The sequence below is a fragment of the Humulus lupulus genome, chromosome 8 (assembly GCF_963169125.1).
Source record: "Humulus lupulus chromosome 8, drHumLupu1.1, whole genome shotgun sequence".
In the NCBI taxonomy this organism is placed as follows: domain Eukaryota; kingdom Viridiplantae; phylum Streptophyta; class Magnoliopsida; order Rosales; family Cannabaceae; genus Humulus; species Humulus lupulus.
Genome location: NC_084800.1, coordinates 95949101 through 95975813, shown reverse-complemented (window position 1 = coordinate 95975813; position 26713 = coordinate 95949101). Strand labels below are relative to the sequence as shown.

At 31.2% G+C, this 26713-nt stretch overlaps 1 protein-coding gene and 1 long non-coding RNA gene across 2 annotated transcripts; both read right to left on the bottom strand.

Moving 5' to 3' along the window:
* Positions 1-2882: 2882 nt before the first annotated feature.
* On the bottom strand, positions 2883-3905 carry LOC133793976 (uncharacterized). Its single transcript, XR_009875056.1, has 2 exons — positions 3660-3905; positions 2883-3116 (listed from the first exon to the last, which is right to left on the bottom strand). It is a non-coding gene; the product is annotated as an uncharacterized LOC133793976 (long non-coding RNA).
* Positions 3906-6300: 2395 nt separating this feature from the next.
* On the bottom strand, positions 6301-14237 carry LOC133795846 (uncharacterized). The gene is made up of 6 exons (XM_062233301.1): positions 14224-14237; positions 7363-7429; positions 6874-6898; positions 6757-6789; positions 6552-6673; positions 6301-6435 (listed from the first exon to the last, which is right to left on the bottom strand). Exons 1-6 carry the CDS (start codon positions 14235-14237, stop codon positions 6301-6303), a joined length of 396 nt encoding a protein of 131 aa, XP_062089285.1.
* Between the last annotated feature and the right edge of the window lie 12476 nt (positions 14238-26713).

Genomic DNA, 26713 nt, shown 5'->3' with positions numbered 1-26713 from the left:
CTTTAGCTTCAAATTTCTAACCCAAGAGAGAGAAAAAGAGATGATCGAGAGGTGAAGAGAAGGAAGCTCTATTTTTCCTTATTTTAATTCCACAACCGTCTAAGCTTAAGCATATCTAACAATCCAAATGACCAATTTGCCCCTAAAACTAACTTAAAGCCTTTAAAGTCATAAAGGCGAAAACTGTCATTTCCCACTTATCTTGTTAATCATTAATTGACGTCCTCCAATTTCCTTTATTCACAGTTTCCTCAAATAATTATTAAGTCATATCCCATTATTCGTTCATTCCCGGTAAGGTACTAAGCATCAAATTACCCCTAGACTCACCCCGAGCCCAGTAATTAACCCTGTTATGAACAAACCGCTAACTTGCATCCTAGGATTGTCTCATGCCGAATAGCTCGAACATATCCACATAATAATGTGGCCTCACCCATAAATTACATACATGCACATAAATATACAATTATGCTCTTAACATGTCAAAATTACAAAAATGCCCTTCTAATAAGAAATGGGCCCATATGCATGAAATTATCATTATATAATAATATAACTCACATAATCATGCATATAATCACATAATTTCATATTAAATCAATTATGGCCCTCCCGCCCCCCTAATCCAGGCATTAAGCCACATTAGGGAATTTGGGACATTACATAAATCATCATCTAATCCAATTTGATTTGGCCTAAAAATTCAACCCAATCCAATTGTAGCTGGATTTGTAATTGGATTAGATCGGTTATTTTATCTTTGAACCTAAATTTTAAAATTAAAAAAAATAACAAGTAAAAAAAGCATTTAAAAAACTAGACAATATGTAGAAATAATACAAAATTAAGTCTTTACATTTTTTTTTTGGAGAGAGTGATATTACACCACCGCAATAATAAGAATCTACACACAATAACACTTGACAGAGTCCCTGAAAAGGTTGAGATAGAGATGTGTAAACCCTAGTAGTAGAACGAAACTCTTGAATCTTCTTGAAAGCTTCAAACCCTAATTATAACACCTTTTGAAACTTCTTCTTCTTTGATGAGAATAAAAAACCAATGCTTATACACGAGGAGTATCACTGTCCAAATTCTCTACTTCCTAACCCTTTGATGGATGCTTGAGGCTTTCTCTAGTTGGAAAGGAAATTGGGATTGAACAGGCCTTTAAATCTACAAAGACAAACACTTTTTTTTTATGAATTTCTTGGAGAAAACTTATGATCTTGAGAGCTAGAGAGAGAGAAAGGTTAGAGAGAGATATGAGAGAGTGATTAAGTTTTCACTTTGTGAAACTATTTAGTGTTTTACACTTAGCTTGTGTAAGAACACTTGACTTTGTAGTTTAACTAATCCTAACATCCCCCCACTTGATTAAATAGAGACTTCTTCATCTAGCTCAAAACAATATTGGTGCCTAAAACTTTCATGAACTTTCTAGGGAGAAACTCCAACTCCAACGAGAAGCGACACCACCTCTAAGTTCACATAGGTGAAGTTATTACGACTATCTTTGCTACCTTTATAGATGCTTGTTGTACTCAACTAAACTTTATTACAATCCCTTGGTTTAGCCCTCACTCATTAGCAATCAACAATAACCATCTTGGATGGAACTCACAATAATTTTAGTGTTGAAACCATACATTTGTCAATGACTTGTTCTTACCCATTGAACGTTTTCCTTGATACTAACGAGGTTAGAGTTGGGTTGCCATTATTGGTGAATATCTTATTCTAGGAGTTTTAATCACATCCCTTTTGAAGTGGATCTTACTAACCTTCTCACAAGAGGTTTTGTAAATGGATCCGCTAAGTTCTCACTTGTCTTAACATATGAGATTGATGTGATTCCATCTTGAATCAATTTTCTCACATATTCATATCTTAGGCTTATATGTCTAGGCTTCCCATTGTACACACTATTATATGCTATAGTAAAAGTAGCTTGTCTATCACAATGTATTGAGATTGTTGATATCATATTCGCGGTAAAAGAGATATCGAACAAGAGATCCCTAAGCCACTCGACCTCTTTGTCTGTTGTTGCCAGAGCTATAAATTCTATTTCCATGGTTGAGTGTGATATACAAGTTTGTTTCTTGGAACCCTAAGAGATAACACCTCCTCCAAGAGTAAACACCCAACCGATGGTGGGGAGATTGTCTCCCTTTCCTAATATCCAACTAGCGTCAGAATACCCTTTAAGTATCCTAGGAAAATTTGAGTAGTGAATGCTATATTCTTTGGTACACTTGAGGTATCAAGAATTCTTTCAGTAGCCTTCCAATGCTTAATACTTGGATTTCTAGTATACCTACTAACACTACAAGAAAAAATGCTTTTAATAACACCAAAAATGTGTTATCAAAACATACCATAACACTTTTTGATGTGTTAAGACCGACTATGTTATCGTAGGTCAGGGTACTTTACATAACACTTTATCATTGTTATACAGATGTGTTATTATATTGTCAACGATAACACACTTTCTGTGTAATTTTAATAAATAGATAAGTGTTTAATTATATTATTTATAGTCGATTATATAACACATTTCAATACTTATAAATTTGTGTTATACTACACTTTCGTATAACACATTTTTTGTGTTATACTACACTTTAGTATAACACATTATTTGTGTTATATAATGAAGTTTGCATAACAAAATTCTATACATAAAAAGTGTTATTGTAATAGATATTATAACACAATTTTCGTATTATTTTAATATTTAAATAAGTTTAAATTCTCATTATATATTCATTTATATAACACTAATTTATTCTATTATATTTTAATTTTCTTTATATAATTAAAATTAGCTTTCTAATATATACTAGCATCATCAAATGAACTTGATTTTCAAATAACAAAAAGTAAAAACATTCAACATTGTATTAACAATCCACAAATTAGTTTAAAACATTCAACACTGTCATCAACAACAAAATATTCTTTAAGTATTCAAGTAGTCTTAAATATTCAACATATTGAAAAGTTACCACTTTCAGCACAAAATATTCTACAGCTTCCCAACACAAAGCCTTCAAAATTAAGTATCATTTTCTCCTCCAATTGATGGAGAAAGAGACATTTTTCTCCTGCAATAGAAAATAAAAGGTAAGGTATATGCTTAAAAAATTTAAATAATATGAATCAAATAATAAAATTGTATACAATATAAGACCTAAGCAAGCAATACCAGGTGAACATACTTCAAAATTCAAAACACTGCTATCACACAGTGAAAAGATACATATTACAGTAAACAAACATTAACATTTTCAGGTTAAAGGGGTCTCAATTTCACCCTATAGACATCTCTGGTTCAGGTGCTTAATTATTGAGACAGCATGTTAAAAGTTTGGGAGATTTGAATTACAAAAGCATTAGAATGATACTATTATTTCTAGGGTAGATCCATCGAATCTCATATCTCATTTAAAGGAGAGGTGTAATAGAATATGGAGCTCAAACAGGTACTAAACTCTAGACCTTAAGTTATTTGGGCACTAACAAGTAATTACAAAACAGTGATACATATTCTCAGTCAATTACGCTGATATAGTACAGTGTAGTGTTTACAAACGTACAGAAATTACTGTAGAATCCTCAACCCAATGCAAAGAAATAAAGAAACTTACACACATTCTGTTGGCCAAGTTCCTTCAGATAGGGATGATAAGAGGCGAATAAGTTCCACAGTCTTGAAGGGAAATTCACCTTCTAGGTTACAAAGAAGACATCGAATAGGACCATCAACAAAACTTTCTCTGTCCCAAAACTGACTGCAAAGTGATTCCTGAAAAATTTAAAGCAATAAATCCAATCAAAAAACTACGAAGGAAAAGAAAAATGTCAACTTTAATAGAACCACCAATGAAAAATCAACAAAACTATAATACCTACAGAAATCTAAAGAATATAAAGCTATAATACTTTTTTAATTCTGTTAGATTTAAGATATCGACATCTATTTTTTCTTTCGTTTCTTTCTATACAGAGCTTATCCAACGAAAGAAAGGAAATACTTGAATTCATTTATAGTAGTCAAATGTTCAAATAGAATGGTGAATTAACAGTAGTTATAGCCACAACTCACTATCACAACAGTCAATATCTATTTATATATATTTATATTTACACACATAAGCAAGGAACGAACTGCAAGAAGCAAAATAAGAGCCAAAATATATTGGACATTTAACACTCAAGTAAAAACAAATAGACCTTTAGCTCCAAACATTAGAGTTATCAAATCAACATTACAATTAAAAAATAGGGCCATTAAAGTTTTCTTATCAGTAGCAAATCAATGAAAAAGGATATGTATTTTTCAACCTCATCTTCTTGGTAACACTATCTCTATCATCATGTCACAGAATGTATACATGCATACTTGTTTATATATATATATTTATATACACTTATATACACAGACAGAAAAAAGAAATTAAGAAATCATATCATTCAAGAGATGCTTCTTTTTGGTAAAACTATTTATGCCGATCATCATCAACAAGCTTCTGTAGGAAATAAATCATAAGTATAAAGTAAATATTTTTATTGTGAAAACTTAACTAGTAATTAATAAAAACAAACTCTTTTAGCCCAATAAACAAAGTAGTAATCATTGTTAAATTAAATAAAATAGTATCATATACTTCTATACAAAAAAGAGCAAGTTGTCTTCCAATATGTCAAGCATAAGGCCAAATCAGTTCTTACAAATGTCAATAAAACATTTAAAATACATGTCACAAGCCTAAGCTCAACCGAAACTAGTCCAAATTGAAAAATGCTTCTATATCTTTTAGAGAACTCAATCTTTTTAACATTTTTTTTTTTGTCACCCAACACTACAAGAAAAACCTTGTTACTAATGTACAAACACTTCTATTACTAACGTGCAAACATTTTTTTTGCCCGCAACTAAAACCTTGTTACTAATGTACAAACACTTCTGTTACCCCCAAAACACAGGTAAAAATCGCATCTTTTTCAAGGAAAATCAAAGCAAAATGTAATAGCTTTAGCTTATAAAAAAAGCTAAAGTAACAGAGTTTTCTGGACATTACAAGTGGGAATCCCCTTGCAAAGAGCCCAAGACCCACAACAGAAACAAGTGGCATGATTATAATAGGACTAAATAAGCCATTTATGAAGAAATTTTTGCTCTTTTGGCTAGACTATACGTGGATATTTTTCTTTTCATAATGTAAAAATTTTATTGTCTTATTCTTTGTGGCATTTCTAATTTCTAATTCATGTTGATTGCAACTTATAGTTTAGTCCCTTCACTTATCTTTTTTATTATCTCTTTTCAATCTGAATATGATTCAAACCACTTGTAAAAAAATGTGACTGACATTAATTGTATATTTATATAAATAATTTTTACACAAACATAATTCATTATATGTATAGTTTCATGATTCCATCCTTGATACAAAGAGTGCAATAAATATAAAATATGTAGACTTCAGCAATTGATGATTTCATATTTTTATAATCTTTAAGAACAATAGACTTTTTTCTTTCTTCTTCTTTTCTTATTTGGTCTTATTGAATAAATGTAAAGTAAGTATAGACTTGGAAATGTTTATCACATTAAATAGAAATAAAAAAGAGGAAAAATCAATAAAATGCATGTTGCATATCTGAAACCAGAAAAAGAAATTGAATTGAACTTACTTTCTGCTGCTTCTGCAATTCTTCTCACAAACTCAGAGTTTACGACACTAATGTACGTTTCGTGGCCTAGATACCACGAGTTTAGATTGTCTGTTCGAAGGTTCCACATGCCACTATTGTCTAGAGAAATCAAAATTGATGTCCAAGCTCTGGGAAACACCTGTAACCAGTTCAAAAATCATTCTGTTAACAAGACATGATTCACTAGCATATTAAAAGAGAAAAAGAATGCTCACATGATATAGATTATAACAAGGGTGAGAAGCATATTAGTCCCACTAGCATGGAAGATTATAGCAAGTGGTAGTTCATTTTCATTATGACCAAAAAAAGAATCCCTGATAAGTTACAATCACACATCTACAAATAAGAACATAAAATCCATGGTCAAATTTAATTCAAAGAAGAAAGAACTCAAAATATATATAAATTGATACAACTCCATGATTATGAATGCGCACATGATACAGATAAACGTGCAAGGAAATGCCATGAAATTTTGAATAAAATGGGAAAGTGAAATTTTAAATAGGTTAGTTGAGAAACACTAAAACAGCCACAACAAACTTAAATTACATAAAGATCAGTGACTCACATAGTTTTTGGGATTGAAATGTACAAAAATTCCTTAGTATGGGGTTGCAATTTAACATATGTCCCCTTCGGAAGAGTCATATTCTTCACACGCACAAAGTCTCCCTCTTGTAAGAGCATATTTTCCATCATCTAATTTGGACAACAAAATTCTAATAAGAAAAAATCATCAACGTACGAGGGCTAGACAAAATGGACCAGATAAATTTATATAGGTCAATACAACATAGAAATAATCAATCCCCTACCCAATAAGGCATATAGATCGTGCCTTCCTCTGCTACGAACTCTAACACCCCACAGTGAGAGACCCTCTCTGCAGGGTCATTCCGAAGCTCAAACAACATCGGATAATCTATATGTAGAGATGCTGTAGAATTGTTTTAATGTTAACAACTTGAATTTGATTCAAATGGTAGTTTTAAGAAAATTGAACGATCTAAAAACACTAACTGAGACGGTCAAGGGCCGAGGGAGGCATTATAACTGAACAATGCAACAGAAACCATATATCAGGAAGGCACAATAACAAAAGCATATAACCATAAAGTGGTAACATAGAACACTTACTTTTATCCCCACTCTTAAGCTGTGGCTGCAAAATATATTAGAAGAATTTGAATTAGAAAAAAAGGATGAACTAGTCTTTATTATAGAAACAAACACAAATACCCAAATTATAAACTGACTAACATAACGTGTCAAGGATTGCACCAAGAATGCACAAGATTTAGAGACGGGTAAATTAAATCAAAATACTCAATTGTCATTTTTCTTTAATGGAAAACAAGTATACTATCCTCTCTTTTTTTCAACAAATTACAGGCTAATCATCTATAAATTTCACAGAACTTAGAAGGTAATGTTCTAGATCCTTTGTATCCACAACACCTTACTTTAATGAAGGTTTTGGTAGGCTATTATAAACACCACATAAATCACAGCTACAATAGACTCTAAACATTGAATAATGCAGGAGATTGTTGAAATATAAAAACAGAACATCTAACAGTGAAACATTCTAGAAGAAATCTGAACCGAGTAAGGAGCAAAGCTAACCTTATCGATAAAGGATGAAGGGTAACATCGATGTGTCTGCTCAAATGAGGTTCCATGATACCCATATCTGTCGAAAAACTGCAAAGTCAATGAAGCAAGTTACATATTAATATCATATACAGGTGCCCTCCCTAAAGTCCAAGCCTAATGCACTGCCCCAGAAATCAGATAACATGGTAGTTTGAAACCAATTGTTGGTAGAGAATTGTAAAATATAATAGGATAGAAATAATACATCAGCAATAGATATTATTGTAGATTCACATCTTCTTGTGCTGAAATATGGTGACAAAATCAACCATCATATTTAATAGAAAAGTTAGGATAACCACCTCATGATTATGTAGTAAATCTTTAGCTTACCATCTTAATACTGTGTCTAAGGTTTTTGCTGGCTCTCTGCTGTGGATATTTCTTCTTGCAAAGCTCCCTATATATAGAAAATTTACAGTTATAGAGCACAAGTATTAAAAATAAAGGTTGAAAATTTTAATGAAAGCCCAAGAGCCTAATTAGTCTCACTAGGAGTCCTAATCCTGATCCTAACTAATTAGACTCCTTAACTACATATAAAACTATCTTGAGTGGTCTTATGAAGTAATTCATTGACTATGCAGTCAGTAGACACAATTTAACCATGTAAAAGAATTTACTAAAAACTATCAGAAACAATATGAATAAAAGCAGCATAAACTCCAGCTAAAAATTTGATTTTTATCGAATTAAATTATGAAAATTCATTAACAAGATATGAATCAAAATGCTACATTAATAAATGGAAATTCACATAAGTATAAGTTCAGAGGCAATAAAATTAACTTCAATTACATAAGAGATCAATAACCCAGAAAAAAACCATATTAAGCAATTATGGTGACTAAAATCGAAATTATACTGATACCCAGATGAAACGTTTGCAAGAAAAAATCAAAATCGAAACTTTGAATCAAATTATTTCTTTTTTCTCACACAACTAACTACTGTGGCGAATACCGACATTATGCACCCGTAGACGGTATGTTTTTCCTGTTCAAGACAAAGTTACAATGAGATTGACAGCCTACCTTCATAAATCAATTTAACAATCATAACTAAACCTTACATAGCCAAAAAGAAAAACGAAAAAAAAGGCATACTATTTACTTTTTACCTGGTTCAACATTTACTAGAAGGAAAGGATTTCCTGGTGGAACAAGTGCCTCATCACCAGCCAAACCAACACTTAATGAACCCAGAAGAAGAATCAAGTAGAACAAGAAGAAGCAAGGACAGTGCAGAGCTGAGGGCATTGGAACCCCCAAAGTCTCAGTCACCGCTTCCCTTTTAGCCTTTCCCTTGTGGGTTTTCTTTATCTTTGGCTAGAAATAGAGTTCAAGCTTCAGATAACTCTATCAAAGCTAAAAAAAGAGTGACAAAGAAAGAGAAAAATGGGCTACTTAGCTTTGTTTGCTGCAACGAGTGTAGTGTTGCATACATCTTGGGTAGAACTTGAAAATGTCAAAAACCCACTTGAAAAACAAAGCCTGTGCAGAGAAGAACTTAAAATGTAGAACTTGAAAATGGGTATTCATACACATTTACACGAAGAGAGGAAAATGTACCAGGGCAAGCTTAATCATCCTCCTCCTGGACAGATTGGTCGAGAAACGAAGAGAAAGAGAGAGAGGGGGTAAACACAGAGAAACAAGAGAGAGAGAGAGAGAGAGGAGAATCGGGGACCGACTGGGACCGTGTGAAAAATTTTGGGGGGCTGGGGAAAATTAGTCGCCAAATTGCAATAAGTCCCGCCTATATACATATACACTTATATATATTATAATATTTTTTTAAAAGTGTTAAATTTGGGTGTTATGGAAATGGGTTTTTGTTGTAGTGTAAGTTTACTAACCATATATGCAATGTCCGCTCTAGTACAATGAGCAGCGTATATTAGGCTCCCTATTGCACTTGCATATTCCAATTGAGCCACTGTTTTTCCTTCATTCTTTTCAGGATTTATGTTTGAATCAAATAATGTATTTGCCTCTATGATTTTGAGATGACTAAATTTGTCAAGCACTTTCTTCACATACTGGGCTTGACTTAACACAAAACCCCCCACTGTTTCTTCTAGCTTTGATACCTTGAATGGTATCGACCTCTCCAAGGTCATTCATTTTAATGTTAGAAGATGAAAACCTCTTTGTATCTATGATTCCTCTCATGTTATTACTCAAAATCAACATATCATCTACACACACTAATATGACATAGTCATCACAAGTCTTAGAGTATAAGCACTTGTCTGTGTTGTTATGTGTAAACCCATTCGAAATAATGACTTTAATAAAAACTTCTCATGCCATTGTTTTGGAGCTTGCTTCAAACCATATAATGATTTGAGAAGTCTACACACTTTATGTTCATTTTCTTGAAGAACAAAACCCTTTGGTTGTCCCATATAGACCTCCTCCTTGAGATCTCTATTTAGGAATGTCATTTTGACATCCATTTGTTGAACATAAAGTTTATATATAGTTGATAAGGCAAATAACAATCGAATAGAAGTGGTTCATGCTATTGGTGCATACGTGTCAAAGTAATATATTCCTTCTTTTTGTTTGAATCACTTGGGCACTAATCTAGCCTTGAATGTTTTTATGGTGCCATCAGTATGGTATTTTCTTCTAAATACTCATTTGCATCCAATTGGTTTAGACCCTTTGGGAAGGTCAACCGATTCCCAAGTGTGGTTAGACATAATTGAATCAATTTCATCATTTATTGCCTCCTTCCAAAAACCTGAGTCTCTTGAGGTCATAGCTTCTTTGAAAGTTTTGGGATCATCTTTTAATTGAAGTACTATTGGATATTTCCACGTAACTTCCTCATTATTTCATTCTATAAGACATAGTGTCTCCACTCAAGAGCATTTCTCACTTGTTCCTGAATCTTTGAGCATTTGGCTTCTTGTAGGAAATAAAGGTTGCTCACCAACCATTTTAGGAGTCTCCTTTTGAGGCTCTCTAATTTGAATAGGTTCTTTTGATTTGTTGCCATCACTTGACATGGTCTCAAATAATTCAACCTCTCTTGATTAAATTATCACATTAGACTCCAAGTCTAATAATATATAAGGTTTGTTATTTGAGGCGTAGCCCACAAATGCATATCTTATAGCCCTTTGACCCATTTTGGTTCTTTTAGGATCTGTGCTCTTGCAATAAGCAAGACACCCCCACACTTTAAGATAACCAATATTTGGTTTCTTTCCCTTCCATAACTCATTTGGAGATACATTGTTTTTCTTCATGGGAATACGATTCAAAATATGGCATGCGGATAACAAGGCTTCACCCCACAAATTAAAATTCAATTTTAAATGTAATACCATAACATTAATCATTTCAATAAATGCTCTATTTTTCCTTTCCACTATACCATTTTGTTGTGGAGTATATGGGACGGTACATTCATGTATTATTCCATACTCTTCATAAAACAAGTTGGATTCATTTGAGAAATATTTATCACCCCTATCACTTTTATTCACATTTATTTTATTTTCTAATTGATTTTCAAATTCTGCTTTATAACTTTAAACACGCTAAATGCTTCATCTTTGTTCTTATGCAAATATATACATATGTGAACCTAGAACAATCATCTATGAAAGTAATAAAATATCTACTTCATACTTTAGTCAACGTGTCATTTAGTTCACATAAGTCACTGTGTATCAAATCTAACAAGTTAGAAATTCTATCAACTATAGGAAAATGTTTCTTAGCCATTTTAGATTTTATACATAGTTTACACTTATCATGCTCAACATTATCACAATTAATTAATCTACTTTTAATTGTTCTTTTAACTGTGTTAAATCCTATATGTGCAAGTCTAACATGCCACAAAATAATAAAATTTGAGTCAAGCATATAACAAGAAGAACTAGAAGCTTTATTGTTCATATTATCATTAGAAGTACAAATTTTAAACATGACATCACAAGCATATCCCTTTCCCACAAAAACATTCCCCTTAACCAAAGTAAGCTTGTCAAAATCTATCACAACCTTGATTCCTATTTTGTCAAGTAAATTTCCACTCACAATATTTCTACTCAATTTTGGTACATACAAAATATTGGAGAGTATAACCTTCTTTCCAGAAGTGAAGAATAGACCAATTGTTCTCTTGCCTTCAACCTTTGACCTTTTCCCATTGCCCATTTGGATTTCATGCCCTTCATTTGAAGTTTCAAACACTACAAAAAATCTGACCTTTACCTACATATTTGTTACCTACATATATTTATTGGTAGCTAAAGATATCTTTTACCTACGCTTATTTATTGTAACCGATTATTAGTAGGTAATTCTTATAGATATAGTGCAAGGATATAAAAAATACCATTACCTACCATTAGTATTGGTAGGTAATGAGTTTACCTACGAATAAGTTTGGAGGGAAATTTTTTTATCACTACCATTTATTTTTCCCTCCAGTTTTAACATAAATTTTACATATAAAATTTTTAAGTGATGATGTGTTTGCTGAGGTGTATTAAATAAACTGACGTGTCAAATGAGAGATACATGTGGATGTTCATGTGGCACTAATAATATTATTTTTTTATTTAAGGTTTATAATTTATAAACCTAATACATCTATCTCTCTAACCCTATCCTCACGCCGCACATCTCTTCATTCTTTACCCCTAACCCTCTTGTCTTTTCTCTTCAGCAGCACTCTCATCTCTTTATTCCATACGAGATGGTCGATATGCCATCCCTTCATCTTCTACTCCTCACTCGGCTTAATCCCTTCATCCTCTACTACAATATCTCTAGATCATCTCTCTGTGGAATCGGGTTGGTGCTTTCTCTATTTGTGTTTCTTCAGTCTTCATTATGTGAAACCCAGAAAAGTGGTTGCCGCCTCCCTTCGATGAGTACTCTTAGCTACTGCCACCACCTCCAAATCTGAATATTTGCCTCCATTGTCAAGTTGTCTTAGCCCCTATTGACACCTCCATCTTTGAATCGCTAACTCCCTTCTCTGAATTTTCGAATCTCCGTCTCAGCCCCTGAAACGACTTCCTGGTTTCGATTTTTTCTATGGATATGGTTTTGTTTAAATTGTGTTTAAATTAATGGTTGTTATCCTTTGTTTTGGTTTATCCTTATTGTGATTGTTATTCAGTTTTGACAAGGGCACCATATATTGAGATTGTTGTTCGGTTTTGACAGGGGCGCCATATAGAGATTGTTATCGGTTTGCTTGCTTGGGTGGTATGAATTTTTTATACACTTGGCTATGTCGTTGTGCGTTTCAGATTGTTGGCTCGGTAGTTTGGTGGCTTTGAGTTTCATATTGTCAGTTGGTTGCCTATTAGGTATATTGTTATGTTTCATTTTGATTAAATCCCCAATGTTCTGAAGGATTAATGATGGTGCATTGTTCTGAGGCCCTTTGATTTTTATTTGCAATGTGTATTAGTATATGACTTAGATTTAATATGGTTTAGGTGTTTAGCATTTGCAATGTGTGTTTAGTCTTTAAGTGTGTTAAGAATTTTGTGTATTTTTCTCTGTTTGTTTGTATGGTCTATTTTGGTTTACAACTTGCTTTTCAGCTTGCTATTTATTTGTATGGTTTGTTCTATGTGCATTCAAGCATGATCTGTTCATTCAGACTTTGCCTTTTACTTTAAATAAGAATTTAGTTTGGTTTTGATGTGAGTATAAGATATGAATAGATTAGTTTGATAAGTTTAATACATTGGTGAATCTAGTTCTTTGTTCCTGTACTCAGATTTAGATGTTTGGCGGGTTGGGTACTTTGTTTCTTAAATTTGTTTTCATATTTGGATATTTGGTTTCTCAGGACTTTGTTTAAGATATTGATATATTTATGCATATTGAAGACACAATTTCTTTATTCATGTTTCAGATTTTATATTAGTTTTAAGGTATAGAAGTTTTGATTTCATATTATAGTTGAAGAAATTGACTAAGGATGATTTTTTTTTAATAGTTAAGCACAGATTCTAATTATTTATTTGCTGCTATGTTTCCAAAGTTTTGCATTAATCTCAAGTGTTTTTCTAAAGCATAAATGAAATTTTCAATCTGTTTTTTAATCCAATTGGAGTGTGTTTTACAATTTATTTCATTGTTACTTTAATTTTTTTTTTTTTTTTTTTTGCCTATGATGTTCAAGAATAAGTGTAGTTATTGCCTATTAGTAGTTTTTCTGAGTTGGAAGTTAGTCACACTGAAACAGAAGCTTAAAGTTTATGCAAACAAACTAAGAATTGGTATTATGTTTCATATTGATATTAAGAAAAGGCTCGAATTTGGTTTAATTTTGTTGTAGTTATCTTAGATCGATCTCATATAGTTTCTTACTATTCTGTGTTTATCTTCTTTGTTCCATTTAAAGTTTGTTAGTTGGAATTTTGAGTTTAATTATTGTGAGATTTATACAAGTTTGAATATGACTTGTCAATTTGTTTCAGTATTATTTATGATATATTTTGAAAAGCTTGTTATTATGTTGTTGTGAAATATCTTTGTTTGTATCTATTTGAAGAGTCTTTCTAATAATAAACAATGTGTATATAAACATGTTTTGAATATGATGTTTAGCTTGTTGGTTGGTATTATGAGGATAAGTGTAAGATATTTGTGTGTCTGGTCTATTTTTTAAACGCTTTGGAGTATGGTTTATGATCTATTTTGAAGATTTATGTGTTTTTTTTAGATATTTTGCTAATGATATTTGAATAATAAGTATGATTAGTTTGTGTTGGTGATTATGAGACTTGGTGTGCTCGTGTGTTTTTAATATATGTTGCTAACCAAGTGTTGTAAATGCCCATAAAAATTCATATTACTTTCTTTTTTCTGAAATCCTTATGATGATTAAATTTGAGGATATTTTATTAATTACATTTTGTAACACCCTTGGCCTCTTGCTCTCTCCATTTATTGAGCCAATCTGCCTATTCAGCCATCGCCACTGCTCAATCCAAAGCTGCTTGTCATCTGTTCTGAGGCTTTGAGTTGTATTTTCCTATTTTGTTTTTGTCTAAGGTCATAGACTGGTTTTGTCTTAGTTCATGACCTTTTTGTTTAGTATGTTTTTGATATGTTCTTTGATTTTATTGTGCGATTAAATTTACTTGTGGTGGCTTTAAGAGTTAATTTCAAATTTGTGGCTTTATGAGTTTTGGATTGTTGGCTTGGTGGCTTTGATGTAACTTTTATGATTTATGTTGATTAAATCCCTAATAATTTGAAGGGTTTATGATGATTGATTGTTCCGAGGCAATTTTTTTTATGCTCTGTTTGAGGTAATTTTTTATAATATGTATCGATCCTTTTTTGTTGCTCTGGTTTGTTGTGTTTAGTTCTTTAGTGTTTCATATCACCATATTTTTGTATTCTGATTTATTTTTAGGCAATCTGTTGTGGTATGTGTCATTGTTACTTTGAATTTTTTTGGCGTATGATGTTCAAGAATAAATATACTTATTTTATGTTGGTGATTATGACACTTGATGTGCTCATATTTTATTTTTATTTTTAATATATGTTGGTATCTCAAGTGTCGTAAATGTCCATAATAATAAGTCATATATATTCTGAAATCCTTATGATGATTAAATTGGGGATATTTATTTTGCTGAAATTAATTATAAAGCCCTTCTCACTGGCACCAATTCGAACCCCACCTCCGGCCATTGTCGGTGTCCACCTCCCAAAGTCATCATCGACGTTCACAATAAGTTCAGTTAGAGAAAGGGATGCTCTCATGTAATGATCCCAAAGTGAAGAATAGGAAGAATGTCAAGAAAAATGACATTATTGAGTTTGCAATGACCTAAAAATAATGTATAGATATTTTTTTTTTATGAAATGTGCTTCTTAATAAGCAATGAATATTGTATAATATATGTTTGCTTATTTTTTTTATTAAAGTTAAATAATTTATTTGATTAATAATTTTAAATATTTTTCAAATTAATTACTTTTATTTATTATTTATATTAAATAAAATTTATATATATGATTAAAATTACCTACATAGAAATAGTATATTTACTCACAAATAAATAAGTGTAGGTAAAAATAAGTATACTACAACATGTCATGTGGACCAATCATTTAGTGCCACATAACCGATAAAAAGGAGATAAGTAACACAATCATTCGAATTCTTGTAGCACGTGGACAAATTATTTTCTGACACGTGGAGCAACCACAAGATGCCAAGTGGAGATATTGATGTATGCCACGTAGGATACCACGTCATCAGACACATAAACTATGGAAACCATGTCAGCTGACATGTAGGATGCCACATCATCAAACACGTCATCTGCTGACTCATCAATTGATTTATAATTTAGTGGGGTCCACTGATTCTTTTACCTACCAGTATTAATAAGTGTAGGTAAAGACTCTTTCCTCACTAACATTTACCTACCAATCTCTACCAATTCAATATTGGTAGGTAAACCATATTACCCACCATTAGGCTAGTTTTACCTACACTTACAATTGGTAGGTAAATTCCCCATTTTCTTGTAGTGAAAGGTCTTGAACAAAGTGTTGGTATTAAAACAAGAAAATCAAAGTCGCAGAGGAAGAGTTGGGTTTTAAAAATTATTAATACTGAGCCAGGATCAATACATATATTTATACATTAAATCAATGCACACAGAATATAGAAGAATACCTCTTGAAGCCTATCAAGTATCCTAGCTATCTTTTGTATAATAAAACGATCATCCAATCCACGTATAGATCTGATTGAGACTCACACCGTAGTCTTCTAAGTCGATCCTCAAACACACAAGGATGTGTTTGGGCACGTGAGATGCAAAGGTTTGGTTTTAGGATATTTAAATATTTTCAACACATGAGATCTAGAGAATTTGGAGAGGAAAAGACTTGGAGAGTTTTTTTTTTTTCAATTTTTAGGCTTAGAAAATCTATCGACTGATTATGTCTGGTTGTTAAACCTAGAGATAATTAAAAATTTATATTAGTTATTCAAAAATTGATCAGTAAATATATTTTATTTTAATCAAATTAAAACAATAATTAAATAAAAAATTAACCATATTTTGACAGATTTAAATTTAAATAATTCAAATTCAAACCCCACGCACATGGTTACACCAAGTGTGGTGCCACTCACTTTTCTTCACTCACTGTGCAAGCACAATGAGTGGCATGTGGCACTATAAGTGCTTCCCAATTTTCTCATTTGTTTGTTTAATTAAAACTAAGACAACATGTTTATTCATTTAAAATAATATAAATATTATTTCCAAATTAAATATCAGTTAATTCACAATTATCTTTATCTTACATTATCATATAATATTAATCCAAAACATGATTAATATTAATTTCAACTAATATAAATATTTTCAAATAAAAACTAATAGAACAATCACTTAACTCTGGAAAATTAATTCATTTTCAATTTAGTCATTTTCTCCATTAATCTTGCCTATGATACCTTAACCCTTGAAAATGTAGTAACACTTGGGGACCATGGACCTATAATACTAAGTTTCAATAAACCAGACTATTAATTAAACTTTTTAATTAAATAATCTTATTTATTAATTCTATTATTACTCCACTATAAATATGGAATTACACTCTTAGTAATTATAGAATTATATTAACAGAGTAATTTCTTACAATCTATTGATTTAATCAATACATGTAGTTCTGTCCTCCAATTATTGGTTCGTTAATTAGAGCTATTCAAAGTTTACTATTTTACCCTTCTAATTACCTCATGTTCCTCAAGTACCATTAATTTACTAGTGAATAATTAATCTATAATCTTATTATAGATTTGAGCTCAATAACTATTCAGTTCCAGAATTAACCATTAAGGGAACCGATATTCGATCTGTTGCGAAAGTTTGGACTCCATTATTGTAAAATTATGTTCCCAGCCATTCAAGTTATTGAATCTCCAAAACAAAAGTCACTAGCCTCATTATATTAAGGACCTTAACGAATGAATCAAAATATCCAATAGACATGTACAGGAGTTCATGGCTACTCAGGATTTAGATTGATCTACAAATGATCATCATTTTAGATATGAATAAAATCTTTATGGTAAATGGTAAGTATATAAAGAAATTAATTCACATCGGTTCAGTCATATGTAATCTTAATTATATAAAGTAAATTTACTAAGATGTCTATCCACATCAATGTTCAGAATCTAAATTACTTGCATCCATCTATATGCTTAGTAAACCGTACTAGCAACCATTAATTAAAGATTTCATACGCATACAAGATCATATTCGCATAAATGAACATGTACTTTTATGATATTTATGTATAAATTATTCAAAAAATAATTACGATAATAAAATTGTACTTTTATTGAATTCAATAAAGTTGTCTTCTCACATGCTTTTAGTGTACTACCCCTAACATAAAAGATCTAGCATAAGTAACATGGATGGTAGCACAAGTATCATACCACCATCCATTTACCTTTCCATGTATGGCATTAACATCACTTAGTGTTGCCACTAACTCTTATTTGGTTGAGTTTATTATTGGTTCATTGTTGTGGCTCCTCTTGAACCTACAATATCTTGCAAAATGGTTATTCTTGCCACACACAAAGCAAGGTCTTTTGTAACTCTTGAATTGACCTCCATTCTTCTTTAGTCCCAAAGGTTTGCAACCCTTGCCTTTATTCTTTCTACTTCCTTTGCCTTTGTTGTTGTTGGGAGGTTTAGTCACCGCATTGGCTTTAGAAGTCTCTCCATTAGACTCATCCACGTTCTTATCTCTAGAACGAGATGCATCCTCAATCCTTAAGTGTTTGAAGAGGATTTTCTTAGTATAGCCCCTCCAAGATGGAGGCAACTTGGCTATTATGGCACCAACAAGGAATTGTTCTGTCAATACAATATTTGGGGTGGATAGCATATTTACAATAATGTTATAATTCATAAATTTGGGGAAGAAGTGGCTTCAAATCATAAAACTTAAACTCCATATATTGAGTAATAAAAAATTTATTTGTACCGTCTTCTTTAGCTTTGGATTTGTTCTCCAATGCTTCCCAAATCTCCTTAGCAGTCTTTGTGTTGGTGTAGAGATCATACAACCGAGTTCGAGAGAGCATAGAGAATATGACCCCTACATTTAAGTTCATCTTCTTCACGTTTCTTCCTTTCCTTAATGACTTCTTGAGTGTTATCTTCTTTAGCATGTTCTATGGACTTTAGATCCTTGTCTAGGAGGTAGAACACCTTAAGAGTAGTTAACAAAAACATAATCTTGTGTTGCCAACGAACAAAGCTAGTTCTATCAAATCTATCCAATCTAACAAAGTCTTATGTCATAAATTTCAAAATCAAAATTGAAGATGATTCCTCCATGATGATGTATCTCATATAGTAGAGAATTTGAATGTTGGGAGAGAATGAGATCACACCACCACAATAATAGGAATCTAAACAGAATAACACTTGATACAGTCGAAGAAAAGATTGAGATAGAGATGTGCAAACCCTAGTAGTAGAACAAAACTCTTGAATCTTCTTGAAAGCTTCAAACCCTAATTAGAACACCACTTGAAACTTCTTCTTCTTTGATGAGAATAAAAAATCAATGCTTATACACAAGGAGTATCGTTGTCCAAATTCTCTACTTCCTAGCTCTTGATGGATGCTTGAGGCTTTCTCTAGTAAGAAAGGAATTTGATATTGAAAAAGTCTTTAAATTTAAAAATACAAGCACTTTCTTTATGAATTTCTTGGAGAAAACTTATGATCTTGAGAGCTAGAGAGAGACAGCGGTTAGAGAGAGATTTGATAGAGTAATCAAGTTTATCAAAACTCAATGAGAACCGTTTTATAGTGTAGGCACCATCATTAAGTCTAACCAATATGATTATAGCTTTTAAACACATAATTTGGAGCTTAAAACACATGTCTGAACGAATACGTCAGACAACACATCACATGTCTATAGGTGATGAGTTGCCTGCTGTGCATCGCCAAAACCCTAGGGTTTTAGACGATGCAACACTTCTAAGTTGGCAATGCAACACCACTTAGGCATCGAAACTCTCAAAATTGATCTTAAACACCTCCAAATGCTCCCAAACTTATTGTGCATCGTTAGATATCTCAATGTATCACTTTGGACCCAAAATCATAATTTTTAAATGCCTACAATCAAAACTCAAATTTCGCATCTTCATTATGTTAAACCATTTAGTGTTTTACGCCTAACTTGGGTAAAAATACTTGGTCTTTGTATTTTAACCAATCCTAATACAATTATCACATTAAATCCTTGAAATATTAAGTTTACAACATTATGTCCATTAAATTTTTATTACTAATGTCCCAAAACTAATAATTAAAGTGCTATAATAACATAACATGAAAACAACAATAATAACATCTCAAAAGTGCTAAAAACTATGAAGAAAGATAAGAAAAATAAATATATTTATAATTAATATGATATATATTAAACAAAATATTTTTTAATTGTAATTGGGTTGAATCGGTTCCTAATTGGATTTTCATAGTTTCATCTATCATCTGATCTAATCCAATAAATATCCAACTTAATTTACAAATTCAATTGTAGTTAGATATCTAATTTTTTATAATTAGATTGGTTCGAGATAATTGAAATGGTTTGGATCATGAGCACCCTTAAATTGAAGTGTATGATACTAATTTATTTTATCTTTGATTATAGGAATTATTTACTCTGCCAATATAAATACTGCAAAGATTGCACAATACAACACCCAATACTGTGTACACATTATTCACAATACAGCACCCAATGTATGTAAGAGAATAAATTAATGTGGTCGAATAAATTCTACTAGAAACTGTGGGTTTTGATCTAAAAACCAGAAGACCAATATTTGTAGCATACTTTTTCTATAGTATATAGTATTTTTATGCAAAATGAGAAATAAATATTAATTGTTAAATAAAAGTGTACAAGAAAAAGTGGGTATGATACTTTTAAAAATATTGACCAACAAATAGGCATTATTAAATAAGAAGAAGAAGGATGGGATTAAGTTTGTATACATAATTTGGAAAGTTGGATTACATGTATTTTTCGTGGTGGAAACTTCTTCGAAATAAACGCTCCATTGTCAAGTTGCCAAACTGAAATATATTTAAGCCAATTATTTTATTTATATGTAATTATTAGCCACATGACATGAATCGAAGAGTCGCCGAACAGAGCTACTAGGGTATTTATTTATATAATATCAACCCCAACCATTATTGTTATTTTACCAATTGTCGAAACAACAACTATTTTATTTTCTTTTTGGTTAGTGAGTACACTCATTCTTTTGCAACTAGATATATATATATATATATGCGTACCATTTGTACTAATTGGGAGATATTATATGTCAGATATGTTTGGTTTGGTCCAATAAAAGTTATATATTTATATACTTAAATAATATTGTTATTGTATAAGTCGAAGAAAACAATATTAGCTAGCTGGAGTTTTGTCTTCAAATTATAGAACTTGGAAGATCAGGCTTCAGATACGTCAAAAAGAAGAGGCGGGAGACCATATATTATAAATATATGTATATAGCATGAGTTGAGATTAATATGAAGACATAGCACCACGCAAGCAGTGCACAAAGTCAGAAATATTAACACAGGTCTCTTTCTTTTTTTTTTTTCTAATAAAAATTAAATAAATCTCTTTTTGAAGTAATTATTGCAAATGTGAAATAATTGACAATATGAGAAATATTCAGCAAAAATATCCTATTTTTATTAAGTATTTCTAATTTGTTCTTATGGTAGGTACAAAATGTTAGCAGTCATATGTGTCTTGTTTCTCTTTGATGGAATGGTTAACTCATAACATTGTTTGATTAATTCGTTGAAACAAATTAATTAGGGATATGATTGTTTGGAAGCAACTGTGTACTTATTAAGCCGTGTAAATATTAGGATAGTAATTACATATTTGAGTAATTATAATATATTTTAAAATACAATATGTGTTTGAATATTAAGTGATAATTAATTATGAAATCTTATTGTCATATTTGATAAAATAATTAGTGATTATACATAAAAATAATATTATGTAATAGAGTAATGATAGATGCGCTCTCAATTTATACACTCAAATTACACATCATAATGTTTAAGTAATCGCAATCATACAATTAAATATTATAGGTCACATAGTTGAGATTACTTACACATCAGTAATTTGAGGGAACAAATTAAAAATTAATAATTTTAGTAATTACACAGTGTAATTACATCAAATTTTCATAGAGCTATGACAATTGGAGAGTGTAATTGAGACCACTCAATTACCTCTAATTATATGGCTACTCTATAATTATATAGCTAGACAAGCACACCAAATCGAGTAATTACATTGAATTACACATCTCTCCAATTACAAAGTAGTTTTCCAAACACATAAAAATAAATGTGTTTGGCTCCTTAACTTAAAAAATAGTTTTTTGTTTTTAAAAACTAAAAATTGTTTTTTGAAAACAAGTATGCGTGTTTGACATTGTTTTCATCAGAAAACAGAGAAAGTTACAAAACACATGAAATTTTGAGAACAACAAAAAATTATTTTCTGTTGTTCTCAAACTTTTTTTGTCCATTTTTTTCATCACTTTTTTTCACATTTTTTTATTGTATTATTTATTACAAATTTTTAAAAGATTTTTTTCTTTGTAAATATATTTATTAAATTTTATTTAAGATTTTTAAAAAAATAATAATAAAAGACTGTTTTTAGAAAATATTAGCTAAACATCTATTATTTTTTCAAAACTAAAAGAACAATTTTTTTGATCTCATCTATGAAAACACAATTTAAAAAAAAAAAAAAAAAACAATGTGAAACGTACTCTAAATTTCTCAAAAAAAATCGTGAAACACCCCTTAAACTATGTGTTTTTCACACTAGCTACACATGCTCGTGATTTTGAGACATAAAATAACTTTCAACAATTATATATATATAGTTGATTTTCCATCAGTATATGAAATATACAATTAATTAGACAACAAATTTAATCTTTTTATTTGCACACTTTTTTAAAAGTTCCTATTATACACCTAAAAACAAATTTATGAATTATTAGCCTATTAATTAAGAGTTTCTATATTTCAGCATAGAACAACTATATAGTGCTTTTTTATGGAGTTAATCTGTTAATAATTGCTAATATATAAATTTGAGATAATGCTCGATTTATAAATGATTTTTTTTTTTAAAAAAATAGCTATTCCATAAAAAATTGAAGATATATATAGTTGTGATGGCATTTTGTCCTCATATTTATTACTATCCATTTATAAGCAGTATTGGTGACTTGCATAATAAATATTTGTTAAGATGTGACAAGTCATGTGACTAATCATGGGACAAGAAGTACTTGTTTGTTTGCGAAGGGAGTGTCAAAACACTTGTTTCACTAAATGGCAAGTGGAGAAAGAAGTCATGCAAGAGGCAAAGCAGAGGCAACCAGTTCAGATCGGCTCGGGAGGAGTCAGTTTTATTTGGCGTGAAACGAAACTTGGGGTGGAAACGTGTACCAATGACACTAAGTCTTTTCTAACCCCTTTTTTCATTCTTTTGCTATAAATAATTGATTTCACTCGTAGCAGAAGAGATTTTTTCTGGTCTTTACAATACTATTACTCAGTTAAAATATAGAGTGAGAACTGATTTAAGCATCAGAGAGTTTTCTTGTAGATACCCACCATTAGTTCTTGTCAAAGATTTTTCTTGCTAAAGATCGACCGCAAAAGAAGCTTCTCCCATAAGTTAATTAAGTCAATAGGGAGGTAAAAACATAGGATGGAAGATTGAAGGCATAGAAAGAGAATCACACCCAGAGTTTCCATTTAAGAAAATTCCACATACTCGGTAAAATCGACCTGAATAGTTGGCGCCGTCTATGGGAAAGCTGTTGGATTAAAATTCTATTTTATGGATACATATGTATAATGTATAATACTATTATAAAGTGTGATATAAAATTAAGTGACTAATTATATTATAAATATCATAGGGTATTAAAGTGTTATGGATTTAATGTGTAGAAACAGGAAAGTTAATTTTTAATTTTATAATGAGCAAAATTGGAAATCACTAATTATAAATTAGGGTTGTGGTCCCCTATATATATGTATTATTCTATTCTGTCTGTCATCCCCATTAACAGAAAAGAAAAGAGAGACTATTCTCTCATAGAGATACATATTATATAGGAAGATCTAAACTCTCAGTGCAATCTCCATCAATGGCATCAGGTTAGTGCTTCCGCTCTTGTGTTAATCTTCTTCTTTAATTTAGCAAAGGATCTATAGAATTATGATTTAGGATTTCTTATATATGCATTTATAATGACATGTTTTTAGATTATGTGTTGGAGATTATTGTTTGTTCATGTTATTTGAGTGTATTAGAAATTCTAAAAAGTGGTACCAGAGCCACCTTTGCTGAATTTATTGAAGATCTGATGATTTTGTTTATAAGAAATTTGAGGATTTTATAAAATTAGGGTTTTGATTATAAAATAATATTACTCCCTCTTATTTTTTTTCATTGCATTTATGTACATATATTTATGTTTCGGTATATGTAAATATGCATATATGAATTGGTCGAATAATTTTGTGGTTGTTCTGTTGAAAATTCTGGTGATTCGTACATGGTTCAATTGATATTTAATGGCCTTAGACATTTAACATATGCAATCATTCAGTTTTGTTTCGGATGATTGCAATATGCAATATATATGCAGTATATAAACCTGGGTATATAGCCTTATTTTGTTCTACAAGCAGTCGTAATGATCTGATATATAAAGAATCACTTTCACTTTATGGTATATAAAGAATCAATTTGACTATATAAGCAGACGTAAACATCTGTATATAGCCTTGTTTTTTTTTTTTTTTGGCTTTATGGTTATGTAATTCAATGTACATTTACTTTTATTATTATTATTATTATTATTATTATCATTATTATTATTATTATTTATTAAATATATAATAATTTCAGTTAAAATAATAATAATAATAATACATAACAATTAAATTCAAATTTGGTTTTGGTTTTAGATTTTATCAAGAATATCTAATATTTTAAATTAATTAATTGAAACAAAATATCACCAAAGTGATCTCTTTTGTGTAGATTAATTTAATTAAAATGTTAAGATAATTGTGTGCATGTAATTTATGTATATATTAACTGACCCAAAGGTAAGTGAATATTTCGTTGAATTTCATACACACCTGTGGTAATAAATGTATGACAATTATAAGGTATTTTGTGTGAGCAATATGTTAGTCCAAAGATTGACTTATTGTTTGACATAATTTATTGTCAATGTTTGATTGCTACAACAAGAGGTATCGCTTATAGTTAATATTATTGTCCAAAGACTTAATATTAATGTTGTGCTTGGTATCTTGAGATGGGATTAACCAAATTTTGAATTTATTGTTTGATTATGCATATTGATGTGAGCTTGTTTTGTTTGTTTTGTTCTATATTCAGCTAGTTCATCTTCTGCTGCCTCAATATCTACTAATATTAATTATATTTCTATGCTTAATGGGACCAATTTCAAGGATTGGAAAAGAAACTTACTTATAGTTCTGGGATGTATGGATTTAGACCATGCATTAAGGGATGAACAACCTGCACCTCTCACTAAGGAAAGCACCCGTGATGAGAAAACGGATTTTGAGAGGTGGGATCGTTCAAATCGCATGAATTTAATGATTATGAAACACAGCATTCCAGAAGCCTTTTGGGGCACAGAATCCGAAGGGATTAATAAGGCCAAGAATTTCCTTGAACAAATTGAGGAACGTTTTGCTAAAAACGATAAGGTTGAAATGACAACACTTCTTGGTTCTTTGATGACCATGAAGTATAAGGGTCAAGGAAATGTAAGGGAGTACATTATGGAAATGCATCATATTGTCTCAAGACTTAAGACACTTAAGATCGAGCTTTCTGATGATATGCTTGTGCTTATGGTTTTGTTAACACTTCCTGCACAGTTTAACCAATTTAAAATTAGTTATAACTGTCAAAAGGAGAGATAGACTCTCATTGAACTCATTTCTCACTGTGTGCAAGAGGAAGAAAGGTTAAAAAAGGAAAAAACTGAAAGTGCTCACTTGGCCACTGCCTCTAAGGATAAGGGCAAGAAAAGGAAATCTGAGAATGAAGCTGCTAAGGGTCCAGCCCAAAAGAAACAACAGAAGGATTCAGAAGGTTGTTACTTTTGCACCAAGCCTGGACATGTGAAGAAAGATTGTGCCAAGTATCACGCATGGCGTGCAAAGAAAGGTATGATTCTTACTTTGGTCTGTTCTGAGGTTAATTTAGCTTCAGTACCTAGGAACACTTGGTGGATAGATTCTGGTGCTACTACTCACATAAGTGTTTCTATGCAGGGTTGCCTGAGCTTCCGAAAGCCAAGTGATGGTGAAAGACACATCTTCGTGGGCGATGGAAAATCGGTGGAAGTGGAAGCAATTGGGCATTTTAGGTTGTTGTTAGGAACTGGTTTTTATTTGGATTTGAAAGACACTTTTATTGTACCGTCTTTTAGATGGAATTTAATTTCTGTTTCTTTGTTGGACAAATTTGGATATTCTTGTTCTTTTGGAAACAATCAGTTTAATTTGTCTTTAAATTCAAATGTTATTGGAACTGGTTACTTGAATGCTTATGACAACCTTTATTTACTAGAAACAATTGCATCCTATAATGAAACCTTGCATGTGGAATCACGTGGTACTAAACGCAAATTAAATAAGGACAATTCAGCGTCATTATGGCATAAGCGCTTAGGTCATATCTCAAAAGGTAGAGTTGAGCGCCTTGTGTCTGATGGCATTTTAGAATCTCTTGACTTGACAGACTTTGATGTTTGTGTCGATTGTATCAAGGGAAAACAGACCAAAACTAAGAGATTAGGTGCCAACAGATCTTCAGATGTCTTAGAATTGATTCATACAGATATTTGTGGGCCATTCCCTACAGCATCATGGAATGGTCAACAATATTTCATATCATTCATAGACGATTGCTCACGTTATGGGTACCTATATCTCATTCATGAAAAGTCCCAGTCTCTGGATGTGTTCAAAGCTTACAAAGATGAAGTTGAGAATCAACTCAACAGAAGGATTAAAAATGTCAGATCTGATCGTGGCGGTGAGTACTACGGTAGATATGATGGCTCAGGCGAACAACGTCCAGGACCGTTTGCTAAATTC

Excerpts from the sequence above, each read along its gene's own strand:
- LOC133795846 (XM_062233301.1), bottom strand. Across the intron at positions 6,790-6,873 it reads GCTTAAGAGTGGGGATAAAA|TTATAATGCCTCCCTCGGCC; the intron begins GTAAGTGTTCTA and ends TGCATTGTTCAG. Across the intron at positions 6,436-6,551 it reads CGATCTATATGCCTTATTGG|ATGATGGAAAATATGCTCTT; the intron begins GTAGGGGATTGA and ends TGTCCAAATTAG.